The sequence below is a fragment of the Podarcis filfolensis genome, assembly GCF_964270895.1.
Source record: "Podarcis filfolensis genome assembly, chromosome: 9".
Taxonomy (NCBI): domain Eukaryota; kingdom Metazoa; phylum Chordata; class Lepidosauria; order Squamata; family Lacertidae; genus Podarcis; species Podarcis filfolensis.
The window spans coordinates 75,605,756-75,628,871 of record NC_139610.1 but is presented as its reverse complement, the minus strand read 5'-3'; the positions used below and the strand labels follow the sequence as shown (position 1 = coordinate 75,628,871).

Genomic DNA, 23,116 nt, shown 5'->3' with positions numbered 1-23,116 from the left:
AGTGCAAAATACATCCCAGTTACATCATGAATACATCATGAATACATTAAAGAGAGGTTGGGTTACACAGATTACATCATGAATAAGAGGTTGGGTTACACAGGATTAACATATGGAGGAGGGAGGGGGGAATATGCAGAGCTGGAGATATGCGCAGATAAGCACATCCTGATGAGAAGACAATGGTCCATGTACTGGCATTTCCTGGAGGAAAGGCTTGGCAGAGTGATTTGACAGGATTAGGGTCTTGACACCTTGCTTGAGGGATTATGGAGGACAGGGGAGGTGTGATGGGGTCCTAGAGAAATTGAGCAAATTGGCACGTTGATTTTCTATGAATTTTATAGATTTTAGTCCCTTTTGACATTGACAATTGGAAATAAATTGATATATTGTAGCGAAGAAGAAGGTGAAGAAGACATGCCCCCCCCTTCCGTATCAGTCACTGTGGCATGTATTTTTGTGTTTTTAATATTGTAAACGGTCCTGTGATTCCGGGATGAAGAGTGCTATAGAAAGGTAATTAATAACAACAACAACAAGAAGAATTGATTCATTGTTAGCAACACAAAGTCAACATTACTGGTGAGCCTGGTGGTCGCTACAATTGCAGAAGAATCGCGGAAGTGCAGTTGGGAAGGGGCCTCCAGGGGTCATCCAGTCCAACCCCCTGGCAACGCAGAAACCGCAACCGAGTCACTGCCCCGCCCCCGCAAAATATATATATTTATATAGCCTGCCTATACTGTGTATATATAAATATATACATAGGCAGGCATCGCTCGCTTTCGCTTTTCTGGCTGGGGGGAATGGGGGAGCTCCCCCTGCAGTGCGTCCTCCGGGCCGCCAGAGGCCCCCGCGGCGCTGTCTCTCGGCCGCCGCGCCTCCCTTAGTGACGCGGCGCCTCCGACCACTTCCTCCTGGGCCGGAAGTGGCGGGGCGGGGCCTGGGCTGCCGATCCGCCGGGTGAGGCGAGGCGACGACGGCGACGATGTGGTTCATGTACGCGCTGAGCTGGCTCGCGCTGCTCATCCAGGCCGCCTTCGTCACGCTCGGCATCGGTGAGGAGGCCCCTCGGGACCAGGCGGAGGAGGCCGCCATCCCTCCCTCCCTCACGGCCACCCCCCCCCCGCGTCCCCACAAGTGGTCTCTCCCTCCTCCGCGGCCCGGCCGACCTCTCGCCTCCTCCCCCCTTTCGAGTACGGCAATGGTACGGCCCGACTCAGGCCGGCCAATAGGCGGTCGCGGCCTCCCCTCGCGAGCAAGGAAGAGGGGAGGGGGCGTGGCCGAGGAGCTGCGCCTGCGTGGAGCCTCCCCGTGCAGGGGCAGTCTACCCTGGAGAAGCAGCTGGGCGGGGGGGGGGGGGGAATGGGGCCCGGCCGGCTCTCAGGCCAGTGGCCCATCCAGTTCAGCCTCCTGCGCTGACTGCCAAGTGCCTATTGGGGGGAACCCGCAAGAGCCCCGTCTCTCCTCCTGCGGTTTCCAACAGCCGCTGTGCAGAAGCATCTCTGCCCCCCCCCCGGCCTGTGGGAGAAACCCAGCCAGATGGGCAGGGTGCAAATAAATTATTATTATTATTACAGTGGTACCTCAGGTTACATACACTTCAGGTTACAGACGCTTCAGCTTACAGACTCCACTAACCCAGAAATAGTACCTTGGGTTAAGAACTTTGCTTCAGGATGAGAACAAAAATTGGGCTCCGGCGGCGCAGCAGCAGCAGCAGGAGGCCCCATTAGCTAAAGTGGTGCTTCAGGTTAAGAACAGTTTCAGGTTAAGAATGGACCTCCAGAACAAATTCAGTATGTAACCAGAGGTACCACTGTATTATTATTATTATTATTATTATTATTATTATTATTATTATTAGATAGCCCTACCTTCCCTCCATAAGGGACGCGGGTGGCGCTGTGGGTTAAACCAGAGAGCCTAGGACTTGCCGATCAGAAGGTCGGCAGTTCGAATCACCACAACACGGTGAGCTCCCATTGCTCGGTCCCTGCTCCTGCCAACCTAGCAGTTTGAAAGCACGTCAAAGTGCAAGTAGACAAATAGGTACCGCTCCAGCGGGAAGGTAAACGGTGTTTCTGTGCGCTGCTCTGGTTTGCCAGAAGGGCTTAGTCATGCTGGCCACATGACCCGGAAGCTCCCTTGTCCAATAAAGCGAGATGAGCGCTGCAACCCCAGAGTCGGTCACGACTGGACCTAATGGTCAGGGGTCCCTTTGCCTTCCCTCCATGAGTTGGCTTCATTTCGTTTCTTTCCACTAAGGCCCATCCCTCCCTCCCTCTCAGATTAATTCCTCTTTGAATGTGGCTCGGTCTGTTGCTGCAAATAGGTGGCCTACTAGGGACTGGCCAACTGGGTTTAGATGCCTTCGAAAGGAGATTAGAGCAATTAATGGAGGATCAATCCCAGGCTCTTAGGCAAGGGAGAAGCTGGTCTCTCTTTGATTATTGGTTGCTGGGGGCAACGCGGGGCAAGGCCTTCATTCCTTGCTTGCCCGATTTCGGGAAGAAGCCTCTTAGTTTGCACCTCTGCAGGAGGGGCATGAATTTAGGATGAAGTGAGGATCTCACTTTCGCTCAGTGGCTGCAGTTGCTCCACCTTGGTAGTTTCACTCATTCTGTCCTGTTGTCTCCAAAGACTTTGTCCAAAGCTGCCACTGAACAACCCCTCTGGTGGGATGCTGCATTGACTGAGGATGGAAAGAGCATGGCAAAGGAAATTTAAGCACCGTAAGGAAAACTTGCAGAATAAAGCATTGTTTTGCTTGCTGTGTAACCGTTGGAAGTGATGGAATCCTTGAGTGCTAAGACGAGGGATCTTGTGGGAAGACATGGACTTATTTTTAAAAAGAGTAACAACCGCATATTTATTGTGCTGCAAGCTGGTTTTCCGGAAAAGCTCAGAGATTTGAAATCTGAGGTGACAATGATTGCAAACTGAGTATTTGGCCTCAATGCTTGATGTGAGCTGGGCATGTGAAACCCAAAGCTCCACTTCCCATGGACCCACGAAAGCCACAAGACCTGGAGTTTCTTACTGTCTTTGGAGTTCATAAATCAGAGGCTATGTGGCCAGAAGTTGTAGGAATTGTTGGTCTCAATGAACAGCTGTGTTTGTGTCCCAACCAAGCTCCTTTTCTTCTCTCTTCCAGCGGCTGGTTTGTACTACTTGGCCGAGTTGATAGAAGAGTACACAGTGGCAACCAGCAGGATCATTAAGTACATGATCTGGGTAAGTCTCTGGCTGCCTTTGGAACAAGTTCCCTCCCTTATCTTATCAATGCCATCCAGTGGTGCAAGCCTCGCTGGCACAGTGTGAGACTAGGAAGGCCAAAATAAGTGCAGTTGGGAGGAGTTCCTCAGGCGGCTTATTGGGGACGGAGAGAGAGAGTTGCCTGGCAAGAAGCTTGTTCCAAACAAAAGCTGAACTTGAAAAATAGTTCTTGCGAGAAGCCTAACAGCTTCTATGATCTTGCTGTCTTTCCTGCTGGCTGCTCACAGCTGCTTTGTTCCTTTCACATTATTACTATTTATATTTATTCAATGCATTCAGCCGCAATCCTAACCCCACTTACCTGAGAGCAAGCCCCACTGAATTCAGTAGACTTTTGCATAGGTGTGGTTCAGATAGCACTCATGGTCACTTTCCCCAAGAAGTCTCAAAGCAACTTACAAAAATAAATGGCTGGTTCACTTTTGCTTGGGAGCAATGTCTTCGCCTGGTGCTGGAAAGAAGTCTGTGTCCGTGCCAGGCAAGCCTCCTTGGAGAGAGCATTCCATAAGCCACTACTGAAAAGGCCCTTTCTCTTTTTGGTACCCTCTTACACCAGTGGTTCTCAAAGTGGGATTACCTTGGGGCTAAGAGGCAAGGGCAGGCAGAGGGCGATGGAGGTGTCAATGATTCTCAGGCTTTGAAAAACTGGTATCACTCGATCAAATTTATCCATTTTCTTGGATGAATGAAACTAAATTGTTTTGATTGGATTTTGAAGGAATGTGCAATTAATTGTTGCTATTTTGAATTTTATTGCGTTGTTACATTCCTTCATGGGTTGTGCAAACTGCTATTATGAATACAGTAATGCTTTTTATAGGGTGGGCTGGTTTGCACTGGGGATGAGTTTATGGAAGCAAGGGGTGGTGGCCCAATAAAGTTTGGGAATGCCTGCTCTGAACTAAGATTGTATATATTTGTGTAAGTCCCCCAGAGGGGATTAGTTTTCCATGTGCATCTAAATGGATATAGAGCGAGCAGGATGGCACAGACCACAGAGAAACCAGACAGGCTGTTGGGTGAGATGGGATCTTCCTTTTGTCTGCGGCCTGTTGGCGTTTTCCCCTGCAGCAACAGCTTTCACTGACAATGGTGTCTCTTAGTTCTCCACAGCTGTGCTGGTTGGGCTGTACCTCTTTGAGCACTTCCCGGGCCTCATGGTGGGAGTGGGCCTCTTCACCAACCTGGTCTATTTTGGATTGCTGCAGACCTTCCCTTTCATCATGCTCACCTCTCCAAACTTCATCCTGTCCTGCGGTGAGTGCCTTTCAGATGCTGGGCACCAGATACGACAACCTCTAGTGTCGAAACAGCCTGTGCTGAGTCTCCTCGGAGTCTGTAGGGTCTCAGCTCTTGCTTGGCTCGATCTTGTGGCCAAGGAGCAAATTGCTCTGCCTTTGTCACTGTGTTCTTGCTCTCCCAGGTGGAAGATAGTCACTGTTTTTCCCCAGTGGATGAAGTGGGAGTCTTTGAGAAGGAGACTTGTACCTTCAGGGGGGATCCCGATTTGGAAGTTGGTACAATGGATTGACCTGGAAAATTGTGCTGGCGTGTTACGCCTGTAGACAGGCAAGGCTCCATAGGCTGAGACCGGCTGCTTGAATGCTGCCTGGAAGGCTGGACAGCCCAAATAGATGCCAGGGTACAGTGCAGCAACTGGCCACTTCCTTGGCGTTGGATCTGTTCTGGAGGGTTAGGCAGCTGCAGGAGGAGACCGGAGGAGGCTGTTGGCCTCATATAATGAGTGAATGAAGCTGGGGTTGCTTCATTTATCTTATCTGGACTGCTCTTCTGTGCTAAGGACAATGTTCGGTCCTTTTAGTCTGAGCTCCACCCTTCACTGAAGCAAAGGTTAAATGTGCATATTCTTCCTGTTACCATCCCCACCCATCAGCATTCAGAATGCAAACTTGCCTTCTTGCTTTTTTTACTCTGTAAAACACCTCGAACTCTGAAGGTGCCATAGAAATAATAACACTCATTCAGCTGCATCAGCAAAACTAGGGTGTTTTCCTCCCCTCCCTTTTGCATAGTTACTCAATTCAGTTGCTTCTGTTTGAACCCAGGATTCAGAGGTTTTACAGATTTCTGGGGTTGGAGTTTTGATCACAGGAACTAGCAATGGATTAGTGGTGATGGGCAGGAGGGAGGCATGGCTGCTGGAGGTGCTGCTTCTCATCTTGTCATTTGCTTTTTTCCCCCAATTGGCAGTGTTGGTTGTGCTGAACCCTGAAGCTTGGGCATTGGGGAGGAGGGCAGAGGTGAGCTGCCATGGTAAATAATAATTATATTATTTATATGTTGCCCATCTGGCTGGGTTTTCCCTGTTGGGTCTGCACCACATTTTCTAGTTTCTCTGGACCTAGCCAAAAGACAGCTGAAAGGTTTGAGAGTCTCATGGCAAAGCGTTTTTATGCTGGCTCTGGGTTGCTGCTGGTTTTGATGTTGATCTTAAAGGGCTCTTACTGCAATCTAAAGGGTGCCACTGTCTCAGCAGACAGAGGCAGCTCTGTTCTATCACTGTCGGTCCAGTATACCTGAAGGAGCGTCTCCACCCTCATCTTTCTGCCCAAACACTGAGGTCCAGCTCCAAGGGCCTTCTGGCGGTTCCCTCGCTGTGAGAAGCCAAGTTACAGGGAACCAGGCAGAGGGCCTTCTTGGTGGTGGCACCCGCCCTGTGGAACACCCTCCTGCCAGATGTCAAAGAGAAAAACAACTACCAGACTTTTAGAAGACATCTGAAGGCAGCCCTGTTTAGGGAAGATTTGAATGTTTAATAGGTTATTGTATTTTAGTATTCTGTTGGAAGCCGCCCAGAGTGGCTGGGAAAATCCAGCCAGATGGGCGGGATATTATTATTATTATTATTATTATTATTATTATTAATAATAATAATAATAAACAAAACAAAATGCTCCCATTTTGTGTTGCATGTGTAGCACCTCTGCTAAAAAGAGAAAGGGATCAGTCTCCCATCTGATCTCACACTTGCACTGCTAGCTATTGAAACTGCCTCTGGTTCATGGAGGAGAGGGCTTTTGATGGCTGCTATGAAGGACGGCTCTGCTCTGCCTTGGAGGCAGCAGTGCATCTGGATACAAGGTGCTGGAGAGGAGAGAATCCTGCTTGCTGCTTTCCCACAGGCATCTGGCTGGCCACTCTGAGAATAGGGCCACTCTTGTTCCTGGGGACTAAGACTCTATCTCTCATGTGGCTTTCTGGGACCCTGTGGATTTTATTTTATTTTCAGAGCAGAGTTGGTTGTGGCTCTTCTTGATGCTCTCTCCATGTTTCGCCCCCAGGTGCTTGCCTACTTCACCTTCTGCCTGTGGCTAATCCCCTTTGCCTTCTTTGTTTCCTTGTCAGCTGGGGAGAATGTGCTGCCTTCCACAGTGCAACCAGGAGGTGAGTTCCGCAGACCTGGCCTTTATAGCCCCTGTCTTCCCCCGGCCTGGTGTCCTGCAGGTGTTTGGGAATTTCTAGGGAGGGGCGTCTTCAGCTCAGCGGCAGAAGCACAGGCTTTCTATGCTAAAGGTCCCAGGTTCAGCTCCTGGTGCCTCCAAGTGAGGCTGTGGATGCCCCCTGCCTGAAATCCCAAGCCGGTGTTTCTGGACCAAATGGTATGCCTTGGTGGACGGCAGCCGCTGGGATGATGGGAGTTGTGGTCCAAAACGTATTTCAGACACCAGGTTGAGAGGCCTGCTGACCAGAATGGTGGGAACTCTGTAGCAGATTCTGCAGCTGAAATAAATGACTTGTATTATTATTTTGCATTCCCTAGATGCATAGCAGAATTTGCTGGAAAGAACAGGGGATGGAGGAGGAGGCAGCTGTGCAAGTCAGGGCTGGTGGTGACTGAAGTGGTTGGGGTTGGACTGGTGGCTTTAGATTTTAGGAAATTTTAAGCTTACCAGTGCCACCTTAAGGACAAGAAAGTTGACTTTCTGGATATGTGGGTGCACAGAATGCCAAGAGAATGCCCTGTCTTACCTTCAGCCCAGCCAACTGATCAAATCTCCTAGGCAAAGGGGCACACTCCCAATCTGGGCTATTGAGCAATGCCTCCTAGGAACTGCAAGTCTCATAGTGCAGTGCTTAAAGGCAACGGCTACAGCAGGACTCTCTCTCTCTCTCTCTCTCTCTCTCTCTCTCTCTCTCCCTCTCTCTCCCTCCCTCCCTCCCTCCCCCACCCTGATGATCTGATGACTCCCTGGCTTTTTCTTTCTCTCCTCAGACGATGTGGTATCGAACTACTTCACGAAAGGGAAGAGAGGGAAGCGGTCTGGCATCCTGGTCATCTTCTCGTTCATTAAGGAAGCCATCTTGCCCAGCCGCCAGAAGATGTATTGAGCCCTCCTCCCAGCCGCCCCTCAGCGTCCTCTGCTCACGAGGGAACACACTCACCCCAAGTGAAGCGAGAGGTCCCTGGGCCTTCCCCCCACCCTTTCGCCTGTCCAAGGGACACGTTTGGGACGAACAGACCGTAAATTGCCGGGCAAGCAGCTGCAGGCCTGGGCGGCCCACTCTCCTGGGTGGTTGTGCTTTCTTGACAGCCTGCTTGTGGCCAGGGAAGGCAGCAGCCCTGTCCAAATCTGGGTCCTGCGTCTCTTAAACTGGATGGAGCCCCGCAATGAGCTGTTTCCGTCTTCTTCACGTTTAAAAGCCAAAAACATTTCGCAAAAGGTGCTTTTGTCCATGGACTCACCTCTTCCCTGGTGTGAAGGTGTTCCAAGGTTTGACCGGGGTTCGAATGGACTTAATGATCGACACACCCAAGCCCTTCCCACTGCCAAGATTCTTCCAAAGAGTTTTATTTGTCGAAATCCATGGAGAAGCAACGGAGAGACTGGCTTTTCATAGACACTTCTTGTTCAGAACATATCGTGACTTTGTAGGGGAGAGGTGGGCAGGAGCCCAGACTCCTACGTGTCTCTTTCTCTTTTTTTGGAGGCAAATCTGTGATCAGCATTTGTGCAAATGGATCTTGCCTCAGTGACTAGGAAGCGGGAAGCCCCTCTTGCCCCATTTTGACTGGGGAGTCCTTTCAAGGATGCTTTGGGGGGCGTGATGTGTGTGGAGGCTGTAGACATAACTTCATTTGGCAATCTAGGGATGATCATTTGCACAGATTTCCTAGAGCTGCACTGTTCTTGCAGCACTCGAGGTAATAAATTGAAAGCCCCGTTTTTTAAAAAAAAGATTGCTGGCATATCTCCTCTCCCCCCCCCCCCCCATTCAACAGTTTTAATAACCTGGAAGAACGCCTTCTTGAGTGAAAATCAAGCTTCACAAATACCTGAGAACATTGGGAGAAGAGGACAATGAAAGTGCAAATAAGAAATCTGGAGTGCAAAGGGCTTTTTGTTTTCATCCAGGCGTGGAATCTGGTTCCTCCGGTTTCCATTTGGTTTCTTAAGCTGTGGGCAGGCACCTCCTCAAGTATTCTGGGATGGTTTCTGAAGAAAGAGGGCTGTGCTGCTGCTGCTGCTGTCCGCTGCGTTGTGGATGCTGACAATACCACATTGTTCTCTCTTAAATTAATGGACGTTTTGGTTTCTGTCTGAGCACACCGTCTGTGTTAATAAAGGTGTTAGGTGAAATTTGCCTTAAAAGCGAAGAAGAGCGAGCTGCTCTCTCCTCTCACGGGTGCCTGGCGGGAGCTGGAGTGGACAGTCCTCTGGAATGGCGGGGTGTTCCTCTCTGGGCTGTTGCTCCGTCCCAAGGACTTGGAGGCAAGGCAAGCATTTGCCTGACCTATGGCGGGGTGTTCCTCTCTGGGCTGTTGCTCCGTCCCAAGGACTTGGAGGCAAGGCAAGCATTTGCCTGACCTCTTGGGAGGGGCTACCTGGGGTCTGGGCAGGAGCCAAAGCTTCTGGTGTGGGCTGAAGCATCTCCAGAGTGGACCCAACGCTTGCCGCTTTCAGGTGTGATGTGGGCCAACCAAGAGGTGGTGTGTTTGCTTTCCACCTCCTTGCCAAGGACCCTGTGAGCTGGTTTGGTTTTTTTTTTAAAAAAAGAAAATACTTTCCCTTTATCAGGCACTTCCTTCTGCATTGGCAGCAGAGGAGGGGAAGTTAAAGCCTTTGCCAGCATGTCAGCCTCTTGGCTGTGTGGGGAGGACAAGTCTAGCCTATCTGAACTCCCCTGTCTGGCAGTTTGACGTACAATGGTACCTCGGGTTACATACGCTTCAGGTTGCATACGCTTCAGGTTACAGACTCCGCTAACCAGAAATATTACCTCGGGTTAAGAACTTTGCTTCAGGATGAGAACAGAAATCGTGCTCTGGCAGCGCGGCAGCAGCAGGAGGCCCCATTAGCTAAAGTGGTGCTTCAGGTTAAGAACAGTTTCAGGTTAAGAACGGACTTCTGGAATGAATTAAGTACGTAACCAGAGGTACCACTGTACAGGGGTTTCATTCATTCCTGGAGCTGGTTTTGTGCGTATGTAAAGTCCCAGGTGAGGTCCCCAGTGTGTTCACCTAAAGAGCCTGCAATAACCGGTTTAGGAAAGCGCTTGAGAGCCCCTTTCAGCCAGAGCAGTCCATTCTGGGATGAGGTAAGCCCTTTGGCCTGACTTGGCAGAGAGCGTGGGCAGGGACACCTACACAGAGGCACCTGTGCCTGCCTGCATGCACAAAAATGACCCCCCAGCCGTGCTTTCCACACAATCCAGCACTCTTAACCTTAATCAGGAGGTGGGGGAGAACTTATTGCAGTATTACTGCACCGCCCCCTCAAAGCCTATTTGCAATGCAGGGATGCTGCAACACAGAAGTTGGGGAGGTTGACCTTCCCATGTGTTGCAAGCAAGGTCCTATGCCCAAAACAGCCGCCCGTGCTGCATTTAGGCTTTACAAACAGCACTGCTGGAGCTGTGGCTGTTTTCTAATTAGGGCAAGGGGGTGGCGGTTCTGGCACGGCACACGGAGTTGCTTAACGGCACATTTGGGCTTGACAAAATTGCTGTTGCAGCGCTAGGAGGGAGTAGAGGCGGCTGGCTGAAGAGATCCCTCAGCCCCAGGGGTAGCCTGTCCTGTTTCACCCAGAGGTAAACCTGGAATATGCTGCCGTACCCCTCACCCCAACCCGCCGTCCCTGCTGCACCACCCCAGCCCTTCTGTTGCCACTGGAACGCCCCTCTCGCCAAGCGTCGGCAAGAGTGGAGTGTTCTGGCGGTGGCAGAAGCAGTGAGGCAGGGATGCCATCTCCGGCACCTGCTTCACCCTGCCTCATGAGTGGGCCGGCACTATTCATTCTCCATCCCTTCTGTTGGTGCTGAGATGGGCCCAGCTGCCTGACTTAATACAAGACACATTCCTACATTCCTAGGGTGAGACTTTGCACACATCCTGGTGCAGCTGCTGAACGCCTGGCAAGCCTAGACGTTTGTGTCTGCGTGCCTGCACCCAAATCCTTCGCAGGCTCTGGTCTTGCTGAGTGGCTGAGAGTTAGGAGATCCCTCCGTGATCATTCATCTCTTGCCAGAACCTCCCAAGCCTTATGTGGGAGTTTCCATTTGCTGATGGGTGGACTCTTGAGCGATTCAAGCTAGATCAGGGGTCAGCAGACTTTTTGGGGAGGGGGCCAGTTCGCCGTCCCCCAGACCTTGTGGCGGGCCGGACCACACGTGTGGCGGAGGGGGCTTCTTTCTTTCTTCCCAGCCGCTCCCCTCCCCCTGCCTACCTATGCTGCTGCCGGCGGCGCTCCGCTCTCCCAACCGTGGTTCCTGCGCCTGCCCTTGCGAGAGCTGCTTTTGGGCTGCTCATCCCGCCGCCACCTACAACGGCCTCTGCCGCTTGCCAGTGCAGGCACCGGAGACGCGGTTGCGAGAGTGCAGCTGTTGGCGGCGGCAGAGGGACGAGCGGCCCGAAAGGGCTGGCTGGCTCTGGAGAGGCACAGCTCAGCCCAGCCCCCTTCCTCCACCATTGGTAGGGCAGGGAGAAGCCAGGAGGAGGGAGGGAGGAGGCGCCGAAAAAAATGGTGGCACCGAAAAAAAATTAACTAAGAAACAGAATCGCCTATCCACGGAACATCTGTCCATGGGCTGGATCCTGAGGGCAATTGGGCCGGATCCGGCCTGCGGCCCATAGTTTGCTGACCCCGAACTAGATTGTGCTGTGCCCCATGTGGACAGCCCACTCCCAGCCTTAGTGTTGGCTTAGTGTTGCTTAAGAGGCAGTGATGCCATGGAAGAGGGGTGGGCGGACTTTCTCCAGGCTGCGGACTCTGCTGTGGCAGTGGCTCTCCCCCCTTGGCTGCAGGGGCTTTCCCAGGCATGGGGCAAGGGCACGCTTTGCTTGTACGTTCCTCCAAAGACAGATCTGAGGTAAGTGGTGGAAGCAGCTGTGGAACTCCCTTCTGCAGGAGGCAATGATTGTCCCCAATCTAGGTGGCTTTGAAAGGATTAGACCAATCCATGGGGGAGAGGGCTAGTGAAGGCTGCTAACCATGATAGCTATATGATCTTGCCTCCACAATTGGAGGCAGCCATGCTTCTGAATCCCAGCTGCTGGAGTGCTGGCAGGTTTCCCATAATGGGCATCTGCCTGGCCATTGTGAGAACTGGGCTGGATGGGCCACTGGCCTCATCCAGCATGCTCTTCTTGTGTTCTTAAGAATCCTTACAGTTTTTCCAAAGGTGGGGCAGCTGTACACTAGACTGTGCCCCATAAGAGGCCAGTACTCTGAGCCGAACAGGCTCTGTAGGCTTTAATCCCTGTGCTATACAACCCTGACTACAGAATGTCTTAGAACTGAAAAGAACCAGCCCCACAACTCTTCCCTAGTGGAGTTTGATGCTGCGTATTTAGTTCATCGTGCCTGACCCTTGCAGTACTGAATAATTCACTTTACAGCTGCAAAACGTTTTGAAAGCCAGCTTCCTCGAGGCTTTTGTGTTCTGCACACTCCTGGCCTCTAGGGGGTGCAAGCAACACACACTACAAACTCGAACTGCTAGGTTGGCAGGAGCAGGGACCAAGCAACAGAAGTTCACCCGTTGCAGGGATTCAAACCGCCAACCTTCTGATCGGCAAGCCCAAGAGGCTAGGTGGTTTAACCCACTGCACCACAAAAATGAGCATTAAATAAGCTGGTTTAATTCCCACCCACCCACCTCCCCTGGTGCAAATGTTCTCATAGCAAACTGTTTCAATCCAGACCCAAATGATTATTTCCAGCCCTGCTGGGCTCTGCTACAGAACTGGGGCAGGCACATATTTTTGTGCTGGGCTAGCGAACTACCCCACGGGTGAATCTTGGTGGCTGCTGCCTTTGCTCTGGGTAGAGGAGGAAGAGGAGATGTATTTGCCGCTGGCGCTGCCCGACTCCAGCCTTGGGAAGAGCACTTGGGGGTCGCTGTAGGTGGCAAGGTGGGCCTTCAGCGTGCCCAGAAGGGCCGGATCCACCGTCTGCCTCAAGCTCAGCGCCATCTGATCGGTCCAGCGATGCTCAGGGCCGGGGCGGCGCCTGTGCTGCAATCCGAAGATGTGCTGGGGCCTGAGATCCCCCGGGACATCCAAACGGGTCGCCCGGGTGTCGGGATAGAGGCTCTTCTTGAGGACCTCGAAGGGCAGGTCGGGCATGTCCAGGATCTTGCCGATGCCGTCGACCTGGATCTCGGGGTCGCCGTAGCCGTTCTTGTAGAGGAAGAGGTAGGAGGTGAAGTCATGCTCCGCAGGCGGGTCAGGATGGATGCCCAGGCGCATGGTCTCCGGCCGGCTGATGCAGGTGGCTGGCAGGGAGGCTAAGTTGGTGCTGACGTTCCACGGCCGGCACCGCCGGTCCTTCCGCACCTGGTAAGTGTCGCCCACTCTCAGCGGGACTATTTCTTCGAAGGAGAGGATCGGGCTGGTCTTCTTCCGGGTTCCTCTGCGAGGGAGCACAGACTTCCGCTTTGTGTCCAGGCAGCGCACGATCCTGGCCGGAGGCGGAGGCAAATGCTTTTTGGCCAGCCACTCATCGAAGGCCAGTTTGTTGCTGAGATTTATCTCTATCTGTAATGAAAGGACAAACAAGGCAGTGGGCGAAGTTCTGCGCGGACACTGAGGTCCAGCTCTGAGGGCCTTCTGGTGGTTCCCTCCCTGCAAGAAGCCAAGTTACAGGGAACCAGGCAGAGGGCCTTCTCGGTAGTGGCATCTGCCCTGTGGAATGCCCTCCCACCAGATGTCAAAGAGAAAAATAACTACCAAACTTTTAGAAGACATCTGAAGGCAGCCCTGTTTAGGGAAGCTTTTCATGTTTAATAGGTCATTGTATTTTAGTTTTGTTGGAAGCCACCCAGAGTGGCTGGGGAAACCCAGCCAGATGGGTGGGGTATAAATAAATTATTATTATTATTATTATTATTATTATTATTATTATTATTATTATATCAATGGAGAGGAGAAACGCCATGGTGCATCTGCAGCAGCAAAACTGGAGACACCTTCATTTGCCCCAGCTGCAACAAAACATGTCTCTCCCCTATTGGTCTCTACAGCCAGAGACAGTGCTGTAACTCCCCAATGGTTTGCCCTCTCTTAAACAGCCCAGCCATGTGGCGTAAGGAGCACCGGTAACCGAGACGACCATGAAGGGGGCTTTGCCTGTGCCCATCCGTGCTGCTGCTTACCTGCTCTCTTTTAAGGAATTCAATTTTCTGCACCTCGCACGCCTCCTTGATCTTGTTCAGTTTGGCGACCTGCTGGACAAAGTGCGCTTTGTCTGCTTTCCACATGGCGCTGGCGAGACACCTGTGGAGGCAGAGCACCACCCTGGATGTGTGCAGGAGGATCTGCCTCAGATGATTGGCAGAGAAAGACCTGCATCATCGTCCCATATTGCAAAGCTCCCCTGCTGGTATCTGTACCATTTCCTGCACAGGTGCTTCTAGAGCAGGGGTCCCCAAACTAAGGTCTGCGGGCTAGATAAGGCCCGAGGGACTCGTTTATCCGGCCCGTGGCGACCTCTGCTACCGCCGCCTGCTTGTACCAGCGCTGTGCTGTGCGGCTGCCCACTTCTGGGTCGGAGGAGCACCGGAAAGAGCTTGTGCGCATGCGCGAGCGTTATTTCCGATGCACATCCGGGTCAGAGGAGGCCTGTGCACATACGCACAAGCTATTTCCGGTGCTCCTCCGAGCCGGAAGTGCGCCATAAATAGCGTGTTCGCACGTGTATGGACACGCACTCTCCAGCCCGCCGCGCGATTGGCGCGGCAGAACTGGTCCGACGAGCGGTAAGTTTGCTAACCCCTGTTCTAGAGGCACTGAGAGCCTGTAGAAAGACTTGGGGTGCATAAGGTCATTTGGAGGGACCCCAGTTGCTGGAAAGCACAGGAAGGGAGAGCGAGCGTCTGTTGGCCTCAGGCCCTGCTTCTGGGCTTCCCCTTGAACAGGAGCCTGGACCAGATGGACCACTGGCCTGATCCTGCACTCAGACTCTTATTCTCCTATGATGCTCTGAGGATCATACGTAGGAGCTCCAGCTTCCCAGGGGCTTCTTGCTTATGCCAGGAATCTCATGTATACCGAAGTGGAAAATACAGACGCAGGGACGTAGCGGATGCTTTATTCTGAATCGGATCATTGGCCCATCTAATTCAGCATTGCACTGACTGGCAGCAGTGGCCGTGCAGGATTCCAGGCAGGGAGTCTTTCCCAGCCCTACCTGCAGGTGCTGGAACCTGGGGGCTCCCCGGCCAAGGAACGCACAAGCCAGAGGGTCAACCCTTTATTGTCCAAGGTAACAGTCACTTCTACAGCTCTGGAGAAGCACGCACACCAACATTGCGTCTAGGCAGCTGTTCCTGAGTCTGTGCCCTATAGAGCAGTTGCAGCATCTGGGTACCACTTCCCTTTCACCAGTTTATATAATTCCCCCCAACGGGCTGCATGCCTGTAGCCGGAGACTGAGCCTGGGTGGAAACTGCTCTTCTCCCTTCAGTCCCCTCCTGGTTCTGGGAGACAGTGGTGCAGGAAAAGGCACCTGGCCCTTCACTTGCCTGGCCTGCCTCTTCCTCCTCCTCTTCCTCCAGTTCTGAAGCTTCCCCTGCCTCTGATCCTTACTTCCTAAATCAGGCTCCCTACCTGGGTACACACTTGTCAGCATCCTGCCGGTCCCTGGCCAAGCAGATGCTCTGCTGAGCTCTGCTCCTTCCCCAAAGCAGAACTGGGATTCCTTCTCGCAACCCGCAAGCAACATTTTGAAATTAAAAAAAACATTTCTATCCACCAAAGGCAATATAGCCTCCTGGTATGCCTGGCGGAGGACCTAAAGGTCCACAAATAACAACACTTTGGAGGTCCCGAGCCTCAAGGAGGTTGGATTGGTTTCAACTAGGGCCAGGGCCTTTTCAGTACTGGTCTCAATTTGGTGGAACGCTCTGTCACAAGAGACTAGGGCCCTGCGGGACTTGACATCTTTCCGCAGGGCCTGCAAGACAGAGCTGTTCCGCCTGGCCTTTGGTTTGGACTCAGCCTGACCCTTATGTTTCCCTCCCCTTATGGTCTTGATTTATCAGCTACTTTAAAATGAGACTGCATTTTAAATTGCATTTTAACCGGTGTTTTAAATTGGTTTCCCCCCTCCTTCTCTTTCCCCCCTGTTATGTTTTTACTGTGATTTTATTGGTGTTAGCTACCCTGAGCCCGGCTCTGGCCGGGGAGGGCGGGGTATAAATAAAAATTATTATTATTATTATTATTATTAATAATAATAATAATAATAATAATAAAGGGCAGGACTGAGTGCACTTGACTTGCAGCACACAGGTGGGTACCTGGCATATGCCCACAATGCCCCCTGGCATCGCCACCTCTGGCCCATCCCGTCTTGATGCAAAATACTCACTTGGCACAGGACCTGTGGCCCCACATCCTGCACAGGTCTATGGGCTTCTGGCCCTCGTAGTCCCGGATATGGACATCGGCCCCGGCCTTGATCAGTTCCCAGATGCAGTTCTCACGCCCCTCGCTGGCTGCCTTGTGAAGCGGAGACACCCCGCTTTGGTTCTGCCTGGAAAACAAGAACCCCCCGGGGTTTAATTGCTCTTTGTGGAGTCAGCTGCAGAATGTTTTCAGAAATCCGAATCAATTTGCCCAAGATGAATAATAATAATAACAATAATAATTTATTACTTATACCCCATCCGTCTGGCTGGGTTTCCCCAGCCACTCTGGGCGGCTTCCAAAAGAATATTAAAATACTGTGATACATCAAACATTAAAAGCTTCCCTAAACAGGGCTGCCTTCAGATGTCTTCTAAAAGTCTGGTAGTTGTTCTCTTTGACATCTGTTGGGAGGATGTTCCACAGGGCGGGTGCCACTACCGAGAAGGCCCTCTGCCTGGTTCCCAGTAACTTGGCTTCTCGCAGTGAGGGAACCGCCAGAAGGCCCTCCGTGCTGGACCTTAGTGTCTGGGTAGAATGATGGAGGTGGAGACGCTCCTTCAGGTATACTGGACCGAGGCCGTTTAGGGCTTTAAAGGTCAGCACCAACACTTTGAATTGTGCTCGGAAACGTACTGGGAGCCAATGCAGGTCTTTTAGGACTGGTGTTATATGGTCTCGGCGGCTGCTCCCAGTCACCAGTCTAGCTGCCTCATCCTGGATTAGTTGTAGTTTCCGGGTCACCTTCAAAGGTAGCCCCACGTAGAGTGCATTGCAGTAGTCGCAAAACGGTGATGGAGGGCACACACTCCGGAGCAAAAAGGCCATTGTCCCAGAGAACCAAGGGCTCTCTGCTCCTCCAGTTTTAAATGCCTTAAACCTGTGAGTGCTCATCGTTATATAAAGCGAATGAAATGAAATCAAAACTTTAGACAAGTTCATGGAGGAGGAGAGGTCTAGGTTGACTGGTCTGCCTCCACAACTGAAGGCAGCAATGCTTCTGTGGTCCCAGTTGCTGGACACAACAAAAGGGGATACTTGCTCTTGTGCTCAGATCCTGCTCGCAGGTTTCCCAGAGGCAACTGTTATCATTATTATTTATTAAATTTGTATACTGCCCTATGCCTGTAGATCTCAGGGCGGTTCACGGCATAAATGAATGGCAACCCAGTCAGATGGGTGGGGTACAAAGAAATTACTATTATTATTATTATTATTATTATTATTATTATTATTATTAAAATCATTAAATTACAATATAAAAAGCACAAACTACATAATAAAAATAAGAACAAAATCAAACCAATAATCCCCCTCCCGCAACACATTTAAAAGGGCATGGGATGTCAATCAGCCAAAGGCCTGGTTGAAGAAGCATGGTTTCACCTGGCACCTAAAGCTGAATAGTGAAGGTGTCAGGCAAGCCTCCCTGGGAAGAGCATCCCACAAAAGGGGAGCCACCACGGAAAAGGCCCCGTTCTCGTGCTGCCACCCTCTGAACCTCCCAAGGAGGAGGCACACAAAGAAGGGCCTCAGAGGGTGATCTCAGGGTCTGGGTAGGTTCCTGTGGCGAGAGGCAGACGTTGAGGTATTGTGGTCCTGAATCATTTAAGGATTTATAGGTCAAAACCAGCACTTTGACTTGGGCACAGACTAATTGGCAGGCAATGCAGCCACTTTCCAGCCCCTGTGAGAACAGGGTGCTGGACTGGATAGGCCACTGGCCTGATCCTGTTCTAAGCATAGACTGAAATGTTCCCCGTCCTCAGTAGGGCTGGCTGTGGACGATGGAGATTGGGACTTATTCATCACTTAGCCCAGGCTTCCTCAGCCTCGGCCCTCCAGATGTTTTGAGACTAGAATCCCCATCGTCCCTGACTGCTGGTCCTGCTAGCTAGGGATCATGGGAGTTGTAGGCCAAAAACATCTGGAGGGCCGAGGTTGAGGAAGCCGGACTTGGCCCAACGGGAAGGGGAGGCAAGGGCCACCCAGCTCACACGTTGACGTCGGCCTGTTTCTTGATGAGGTACTGCAGGCACTCCAGCGCCGCATTCCGGCTCTCCTTGCTCAGCACCAGGTGGATGGGCCTCCAGCCCGTCAGGCTGGCCAGGTTCACGTCAACCTTGAATTTCTCCACCAGCATCTGAATGCAGTCCAGGCGCCCATACAAAGCTGCCGTGTGCAGCGCAGAGAAGCCCTGGCAGGAAGAGAAGACCTTTGAAGGTGACCCAGAAACTACAACTAAACCAGATGTGGCAGCTAGACTGGCGACTGGGAGCGGCCGCCGAGACCATATAACACCGGTCCTTAAAGACCTACATTGGCTCCCAGCACGTTTGTGGGCACAATTTAAAGTGTTGGTGCTGACCTGGAAAGCCCTAAATGGCCTCAGTCCAGTAGACCTGAAGGAGCGTCTCCACCTCCATCATTCTGCCCAGACACTGAGGTCCAGCGCCGAGGGCCTTCTGCTAGTTCCCTCACTGCGAGAAGCCAAGTTACAGGGAACCAGGCAGAGGGCCTTTTCGGTGGTGGCGCCCGCCCTGTGGAACGCCCTACCATCAGACGTCAAAGAGATAAACAACTACCTGACATTTAGAAGACATCTGAAGGCAGCCCTGTTCAGGGAAGCTTTTAATGTATGACATTTTAATGTATTTTTAATCTTTGTTGGAAGCCGCCCAGAGTGGCTGGGGAAACCCAGCCAGATGGGCGGGGTACAAAGAATTATTATTATTATTATTATTATTATTATTATTATTATTATTATTATTGGCAGGACTGGGCTAGTGGCCGGTTTCGGCTTCTGTGACCTGCTCAGGCACCAGCTCCCAGCCTCCGTCCATCGATGAGCCCCCGTGGCATCTTAGGAACCTCTGCTAATCACTGCCTTATCCTACTTTATTCTTATTTATTTCATTGCATTTCTATGTCGTTTTCTTTCACCAAGAGCGCTCAAGTTGGCGTATATGGTTCCTCATATAACCGCTCTCTCAACAACCCAGTGAGGTTGAGAGGCAGTGACTTGTCCTGAAGGTTTCTCCCAGCGAGCGTCATGGCCGAGTGGGGATTTGAACTCGAGTCCCAGCTCTTAACCACGACACCACACTGGCTCTTTATAGGGCTGTCGTGAATGTCAGGTGGGAGAGCCCCATCTGTGCTACTCTGAACTACGCATGGAATAAAACAGACTCCCTCTATGGACCACAAATGGGAGTCTTGAGCTGAGATGGAAATGGGGAGGCAACTTGCCTTCCCTGGCTAAGACTTGAAACAGGCTCTTAGCCATTAAAAATCCTGCCTGTACCTAAAGTGATAAAGGTAAAGGATAAAGGGACCCCTGACCATTAGATCCAGTCGTGACCGACTCTGGGGTTGCGGTGCTCATCTCATTATTGGCCGAGGGAGCCGGCGTACAGCTTCCAGATCATATGGCCAGCATGACTAAGCCACTTCTGGCGAACCAAAGCAGCGCACAGAAACGCCGTTTACCTTCCCACCGGAGTGGTACCTATTTATCTACTTGCACTTTGACGTGCTTTCGAACTGCTAGGTTGGCAGGAGCAGGGACCGAGCAATGGGAGCTCACCCCGTTGTGGGGATTCGAACTCACGACCTTTTGATGGGCAAGCCCAAGAGGCTCAGTGGTTTAACCCACAGCGCCACCCATGTCCCTACCTAAAGTGATAGGTTTAGCAAAATCCTCTGAGTATAACCCTCCGTTTTCTACTCTGCTTTCCAGAGAGGATTTCTTCCATTCATGGGGGACCCCCTGGGATGGGACAGAGAGCAAGTCCATACAGTGTTCACACGATCAAGCGCAGTGAAGTCCTTGTTTGTAGGGGCATTTCACAAATCTCCCCTCGCCCAGTTATTCACAACAGATCAAAACCCAACACTGGAAACACAGTGAGTGTTAACTTAGCCTTACTCTCTGGCAACACCGCCAGAAAAGTCTGGGTTCGGATCTGCCTCTTTATCTATTCTTGCCTGGTCCCTATGCCATCCTTTGGCAAGTTGGTGAATGCTGATCTGCTCTCTCCCACTGGAATTGCAACCAGAATGGCTTATAAAGCAACCTCGAATTTGCACACTTAACACCCATATATGTGCTGAGGATCTTGAGGAGGCAATATATTTATTTTCATAAATTTTATACACTGCTTGATTGGGGTGTGTGTGCGCCAAACCTCAAAGGGGTTTACAAAAGGACATACCAAAGAAATCAAGGAAGATTTAGAACAATAGTATAAAACAGTTTTTAAAAGTTAAAACACTAAAACAGGTTAAAATGTACATCGCTTTCTGAGCGTCTGGCTAGCCTTGCCTAAGCAAGAATGTTTTTAGCAGGCGCTGAAAATAATACAGCGAAGGCACCTCCCGGATCTCAATAGGCAGGGAGTTCCGAAGTGTGGCTCGGACTGCATGTGCCCCCAGTCGCACCCCAAATTTGTGCAAACGAGGTGATATTTACATTAATGTCGGCCTGAGTCGGGCTTTCGGCTTTTTGGATACAGATCTTGAGCCAGTGAACTTGTCCGCTGCTGGCTGCGTACTGCGAGTCTTTCGACAGGACCCTTGCTGGAGCCTGCTTAGAGAACTTCCTGCTGAGAAGACTGAAGAAGAAGATGGAAAAGGCATGGCCAAGTCAATCACCCCTTTTGGACACATTTGCAAAATCCAAGGACCTGGGAGACAGAGCTCACTCCATCATTGGCTCTGCTGCATCAGGAATCCTCTCCCCTCAGCTGTCCTCTGCGGGAATTGGGCTGATACAGGGGCATCTGAGTACTCTAATTACTTTCCCTTGGTGTAACAGGGCCCATGTTTTGTAGCCTTGTCATACTTAACCATTATGTCTGTGCCATAAAATAGTTCAAGTTGCTACCTTCCACAAATTCACTTCCTTGTGGTTTATTTTATGTCTGTATATGGACCATCAGATCCTGTCTGATGACACTACATTTTGCAGAATCTCTCGCACAGTGGTACCTTGGTTCTCAAACGGCTTGGTACTTGAACAACTTGGAACCCAAACACTGCAAAACAAGAAGTATGTGTTTAGGAACTTTTTTCAGAAGCCGAACATGTTCTGTTTTGAGCGCCACACTTCTGTTTTGAGTGTTATGCTGAAGTCTGTCTGTTTCTGCTATTTATTTTGTGTTTTTGTGGCTTTTATGTTTTGTTTTTGTGGCTGTGTGGAACCCAGTTCAGCTACTGATTGATTGATTGTGTGACTGCAGTACATTGTTTATTGCTTTCATTTTATGGCTCAAGGGTCTCGTTAGATAGTAAAATTCATGTTAAATTGCTGTTTTAGGGGTTGTTTTTAAAAGTCTGGGACGGATGAATCCATTTTGCATTCCTTCCTATGGGAATCCCAAAGGACAGCCTCTGCGGGAGGGAGATGGGCACCAACTGCCTCTAAAATGGGCCAGCCGGCCAGTATAGTTAGAGATTGGTGCTGAAGCTTTGATCTTCCTCTTCCCTCCCTGTACCTTTGCCCTCTTGTGCTGTGTCTTTCCTTGAGGTTAGAATTGCAGAAGTTGACCGTGCGCAAGCCTTTAAGGCTGGAGAGCAGGATGAAACAAACAAAACAAAACAAAACAAACAAACAAACAAACAAAGGCATGTGTGGCTAAAACGATGATTGGCAGAATTCCCCTCTCTTGATGCAGCCCAAACAGCCCCCTCCATGCAAGAAGGAGGCATTAGGAGGGTGTTTCTTTGTTTGCACCTCTACAAAATTGTCAGTATGAGAAGAGGTAAAATGTTTTCTAATTTTCTCTTGGTTACATGTATTTTCTTCCTTTTGTATCTTTGTACTTTTTTCTTTTTTTCTAATTTGTTCTCAATAAAATTAATATATTTTTTTTTAAAGGAGGGTGTTTCTTTGGAGGGGGGTGGAGGTCCCCTATGTTTGCCCCAAAGGATCTGTTTTGGGGGTGGGAGGGAGATAAAGCAGGGACCCCCAGCCCAATTTCCCAGCGAGGACACAACATGCTCAGGGACTGCTGCCCCCCCTTGCGGCGCGAAATGGTACAGCCCCGCTCCGCCTGCACCCGCTCAGGACCGCACCACCTGCCCGGGCCGAGAGGGGTGGCTGGAGGGAGAGAGAGAGGGAGACGCGTGTCAGGGGAGGCCGAGACGCGTGTTCGCCACGCCCCGTCCCGCCTGGCCCCGCCCACACCCTCCTGCCCCGCCCCCACCGGCCTTGGGGAGGCGCTGAGGCGGCCGTGCGCTTCCGGGCCGCTCTTGGGCCTCGCCATCCCGGCGGTGGCGGCGCCGTTGCCAGGGCAACCCGCGCAGGCCGGAAGCGGAGCGCTGACGTCGGCGGGGAGGGGCGGGGACAGTTCGGAAGCGCCGCCCCCTGGCGCCCCCGGGAGACGCGGGTTCGAGGCCCCGCCGCGGAGGGAGAGACCAGGCGGCCCTTCGGTGAATCCCTTCAAAAATACCCCCAAACTTATTTCCTTTTCCTTTTTTTTTAAAAAAAAAGATCTTGCAAAAACTTTGCCCCCACCCCCAAATAATTATTTAATTAATTATGGCAACCCAAAATGAATGAATGAATGAATGAATGAATGATGGCAGCCCAAAATGAATGAATGGATGTCACCCGCCTCCTGAGAATCATCGTGATGGAAGAATGTAATTTGCAACACTGGTTTGCTGTTCTTCATTCAGCAACTCTTGCATTTCTCTCTCTGTGTGTCTACATGTTATTGTATGAATACATCTATTGTATAAGTGTGCATTATTATTATTATTAATATACCACTGTATGCCCTCAGGTCTCAGGGTGGTTCACAGGATAAAATGAGAATATAAAACCACAAAGTACAGAATCAAAATAAAAACCACCACCACCCGATAACACGCCCCCGTTCCCCACATGTCATACATACATATATATATATATATATATATATATATATATATATACACACACACATACACAGTGGTACCTTG

The 23,116-nt window shown here is 51.1% G+C and overlaps 2 protein-coding genes across 4 annotated transcripts; one reads left to right on the top strand and one right to left on the bottom strand.

Moving 5' to 3' along the window:
- Positions 1-914: 914 nt before the first annotated feature.
- TEX261 (testis expressed 261) lies at positions 915-8,902 on the top strand. 2 transcript variants are annotated; one of them, XM_083571977.1, is made up of 6 exons: positions 915-1,061; positions 3,161-3,240; positions 4,386-4,539; positions 5,494-5,543; positions 6,585-6,687; positions 7,517-8,902. In XM_083571977.1, exons 1-6 carry the CDS (start codon positions 992-994, stop codon positions 7,630-7,632), a joined length of 573 nt encoding a protein of 190 aa, XP_083428103.1. In that variant the 5' UTR covers positions 915-991; the 3' UTR covers positions 7,633-8,902. The 2 variants fall into 2 exon arrangements, with proteins under 2 accessions (XP_083428103.1, XP_083428104.1); XM_083571978.1 differs by lacking the exon at positions 5,494-5,543 and having other exon boundaries at positions 4,386-4,543; positions 6,533-6,687.
- Positions 8,903-11,967: 3,065 nt separating this feature from the next.
- On the bottom strand, positions 11,968-21,818 carry ANKRD53 (ankyrin repeat domain 53). 2 transcript variants are annotated; one of them, XM_083571610.1, is made up of 5 exons: positions 20,622-21,818; positions 18,148-18,347; positions 16,113-16,277; positions 13,897-14,038; positions 11,968-13,279 (listed from the first exon to the last, which is right to left on the bottom strand). In XM_083571610.1, the coding sequence occupies exons 2-5, from the start codon at positions 18,291-18,293 to the stop codon at positions 12,524-12,526; spliced, it is 1,209 nt and encodes a 402-aa protein (XP_083427736.1). In that variant the 5' UTR covers positions 18,294-18,347; positions 20,622-21,818; the 3' UTR covers positions 11,968-12,523. The 2 variants fall into 2 exon arrangements, with proteins under 2 accessions (XP_083427736.1, XP_083427737.1); XM_083571611.1 differs by having other exon boundaries at positions 13,897-14,017; positions 20,622-21,810.
- Positions 21,819-23,116: the final 1,298 nt, after the last annotated feature.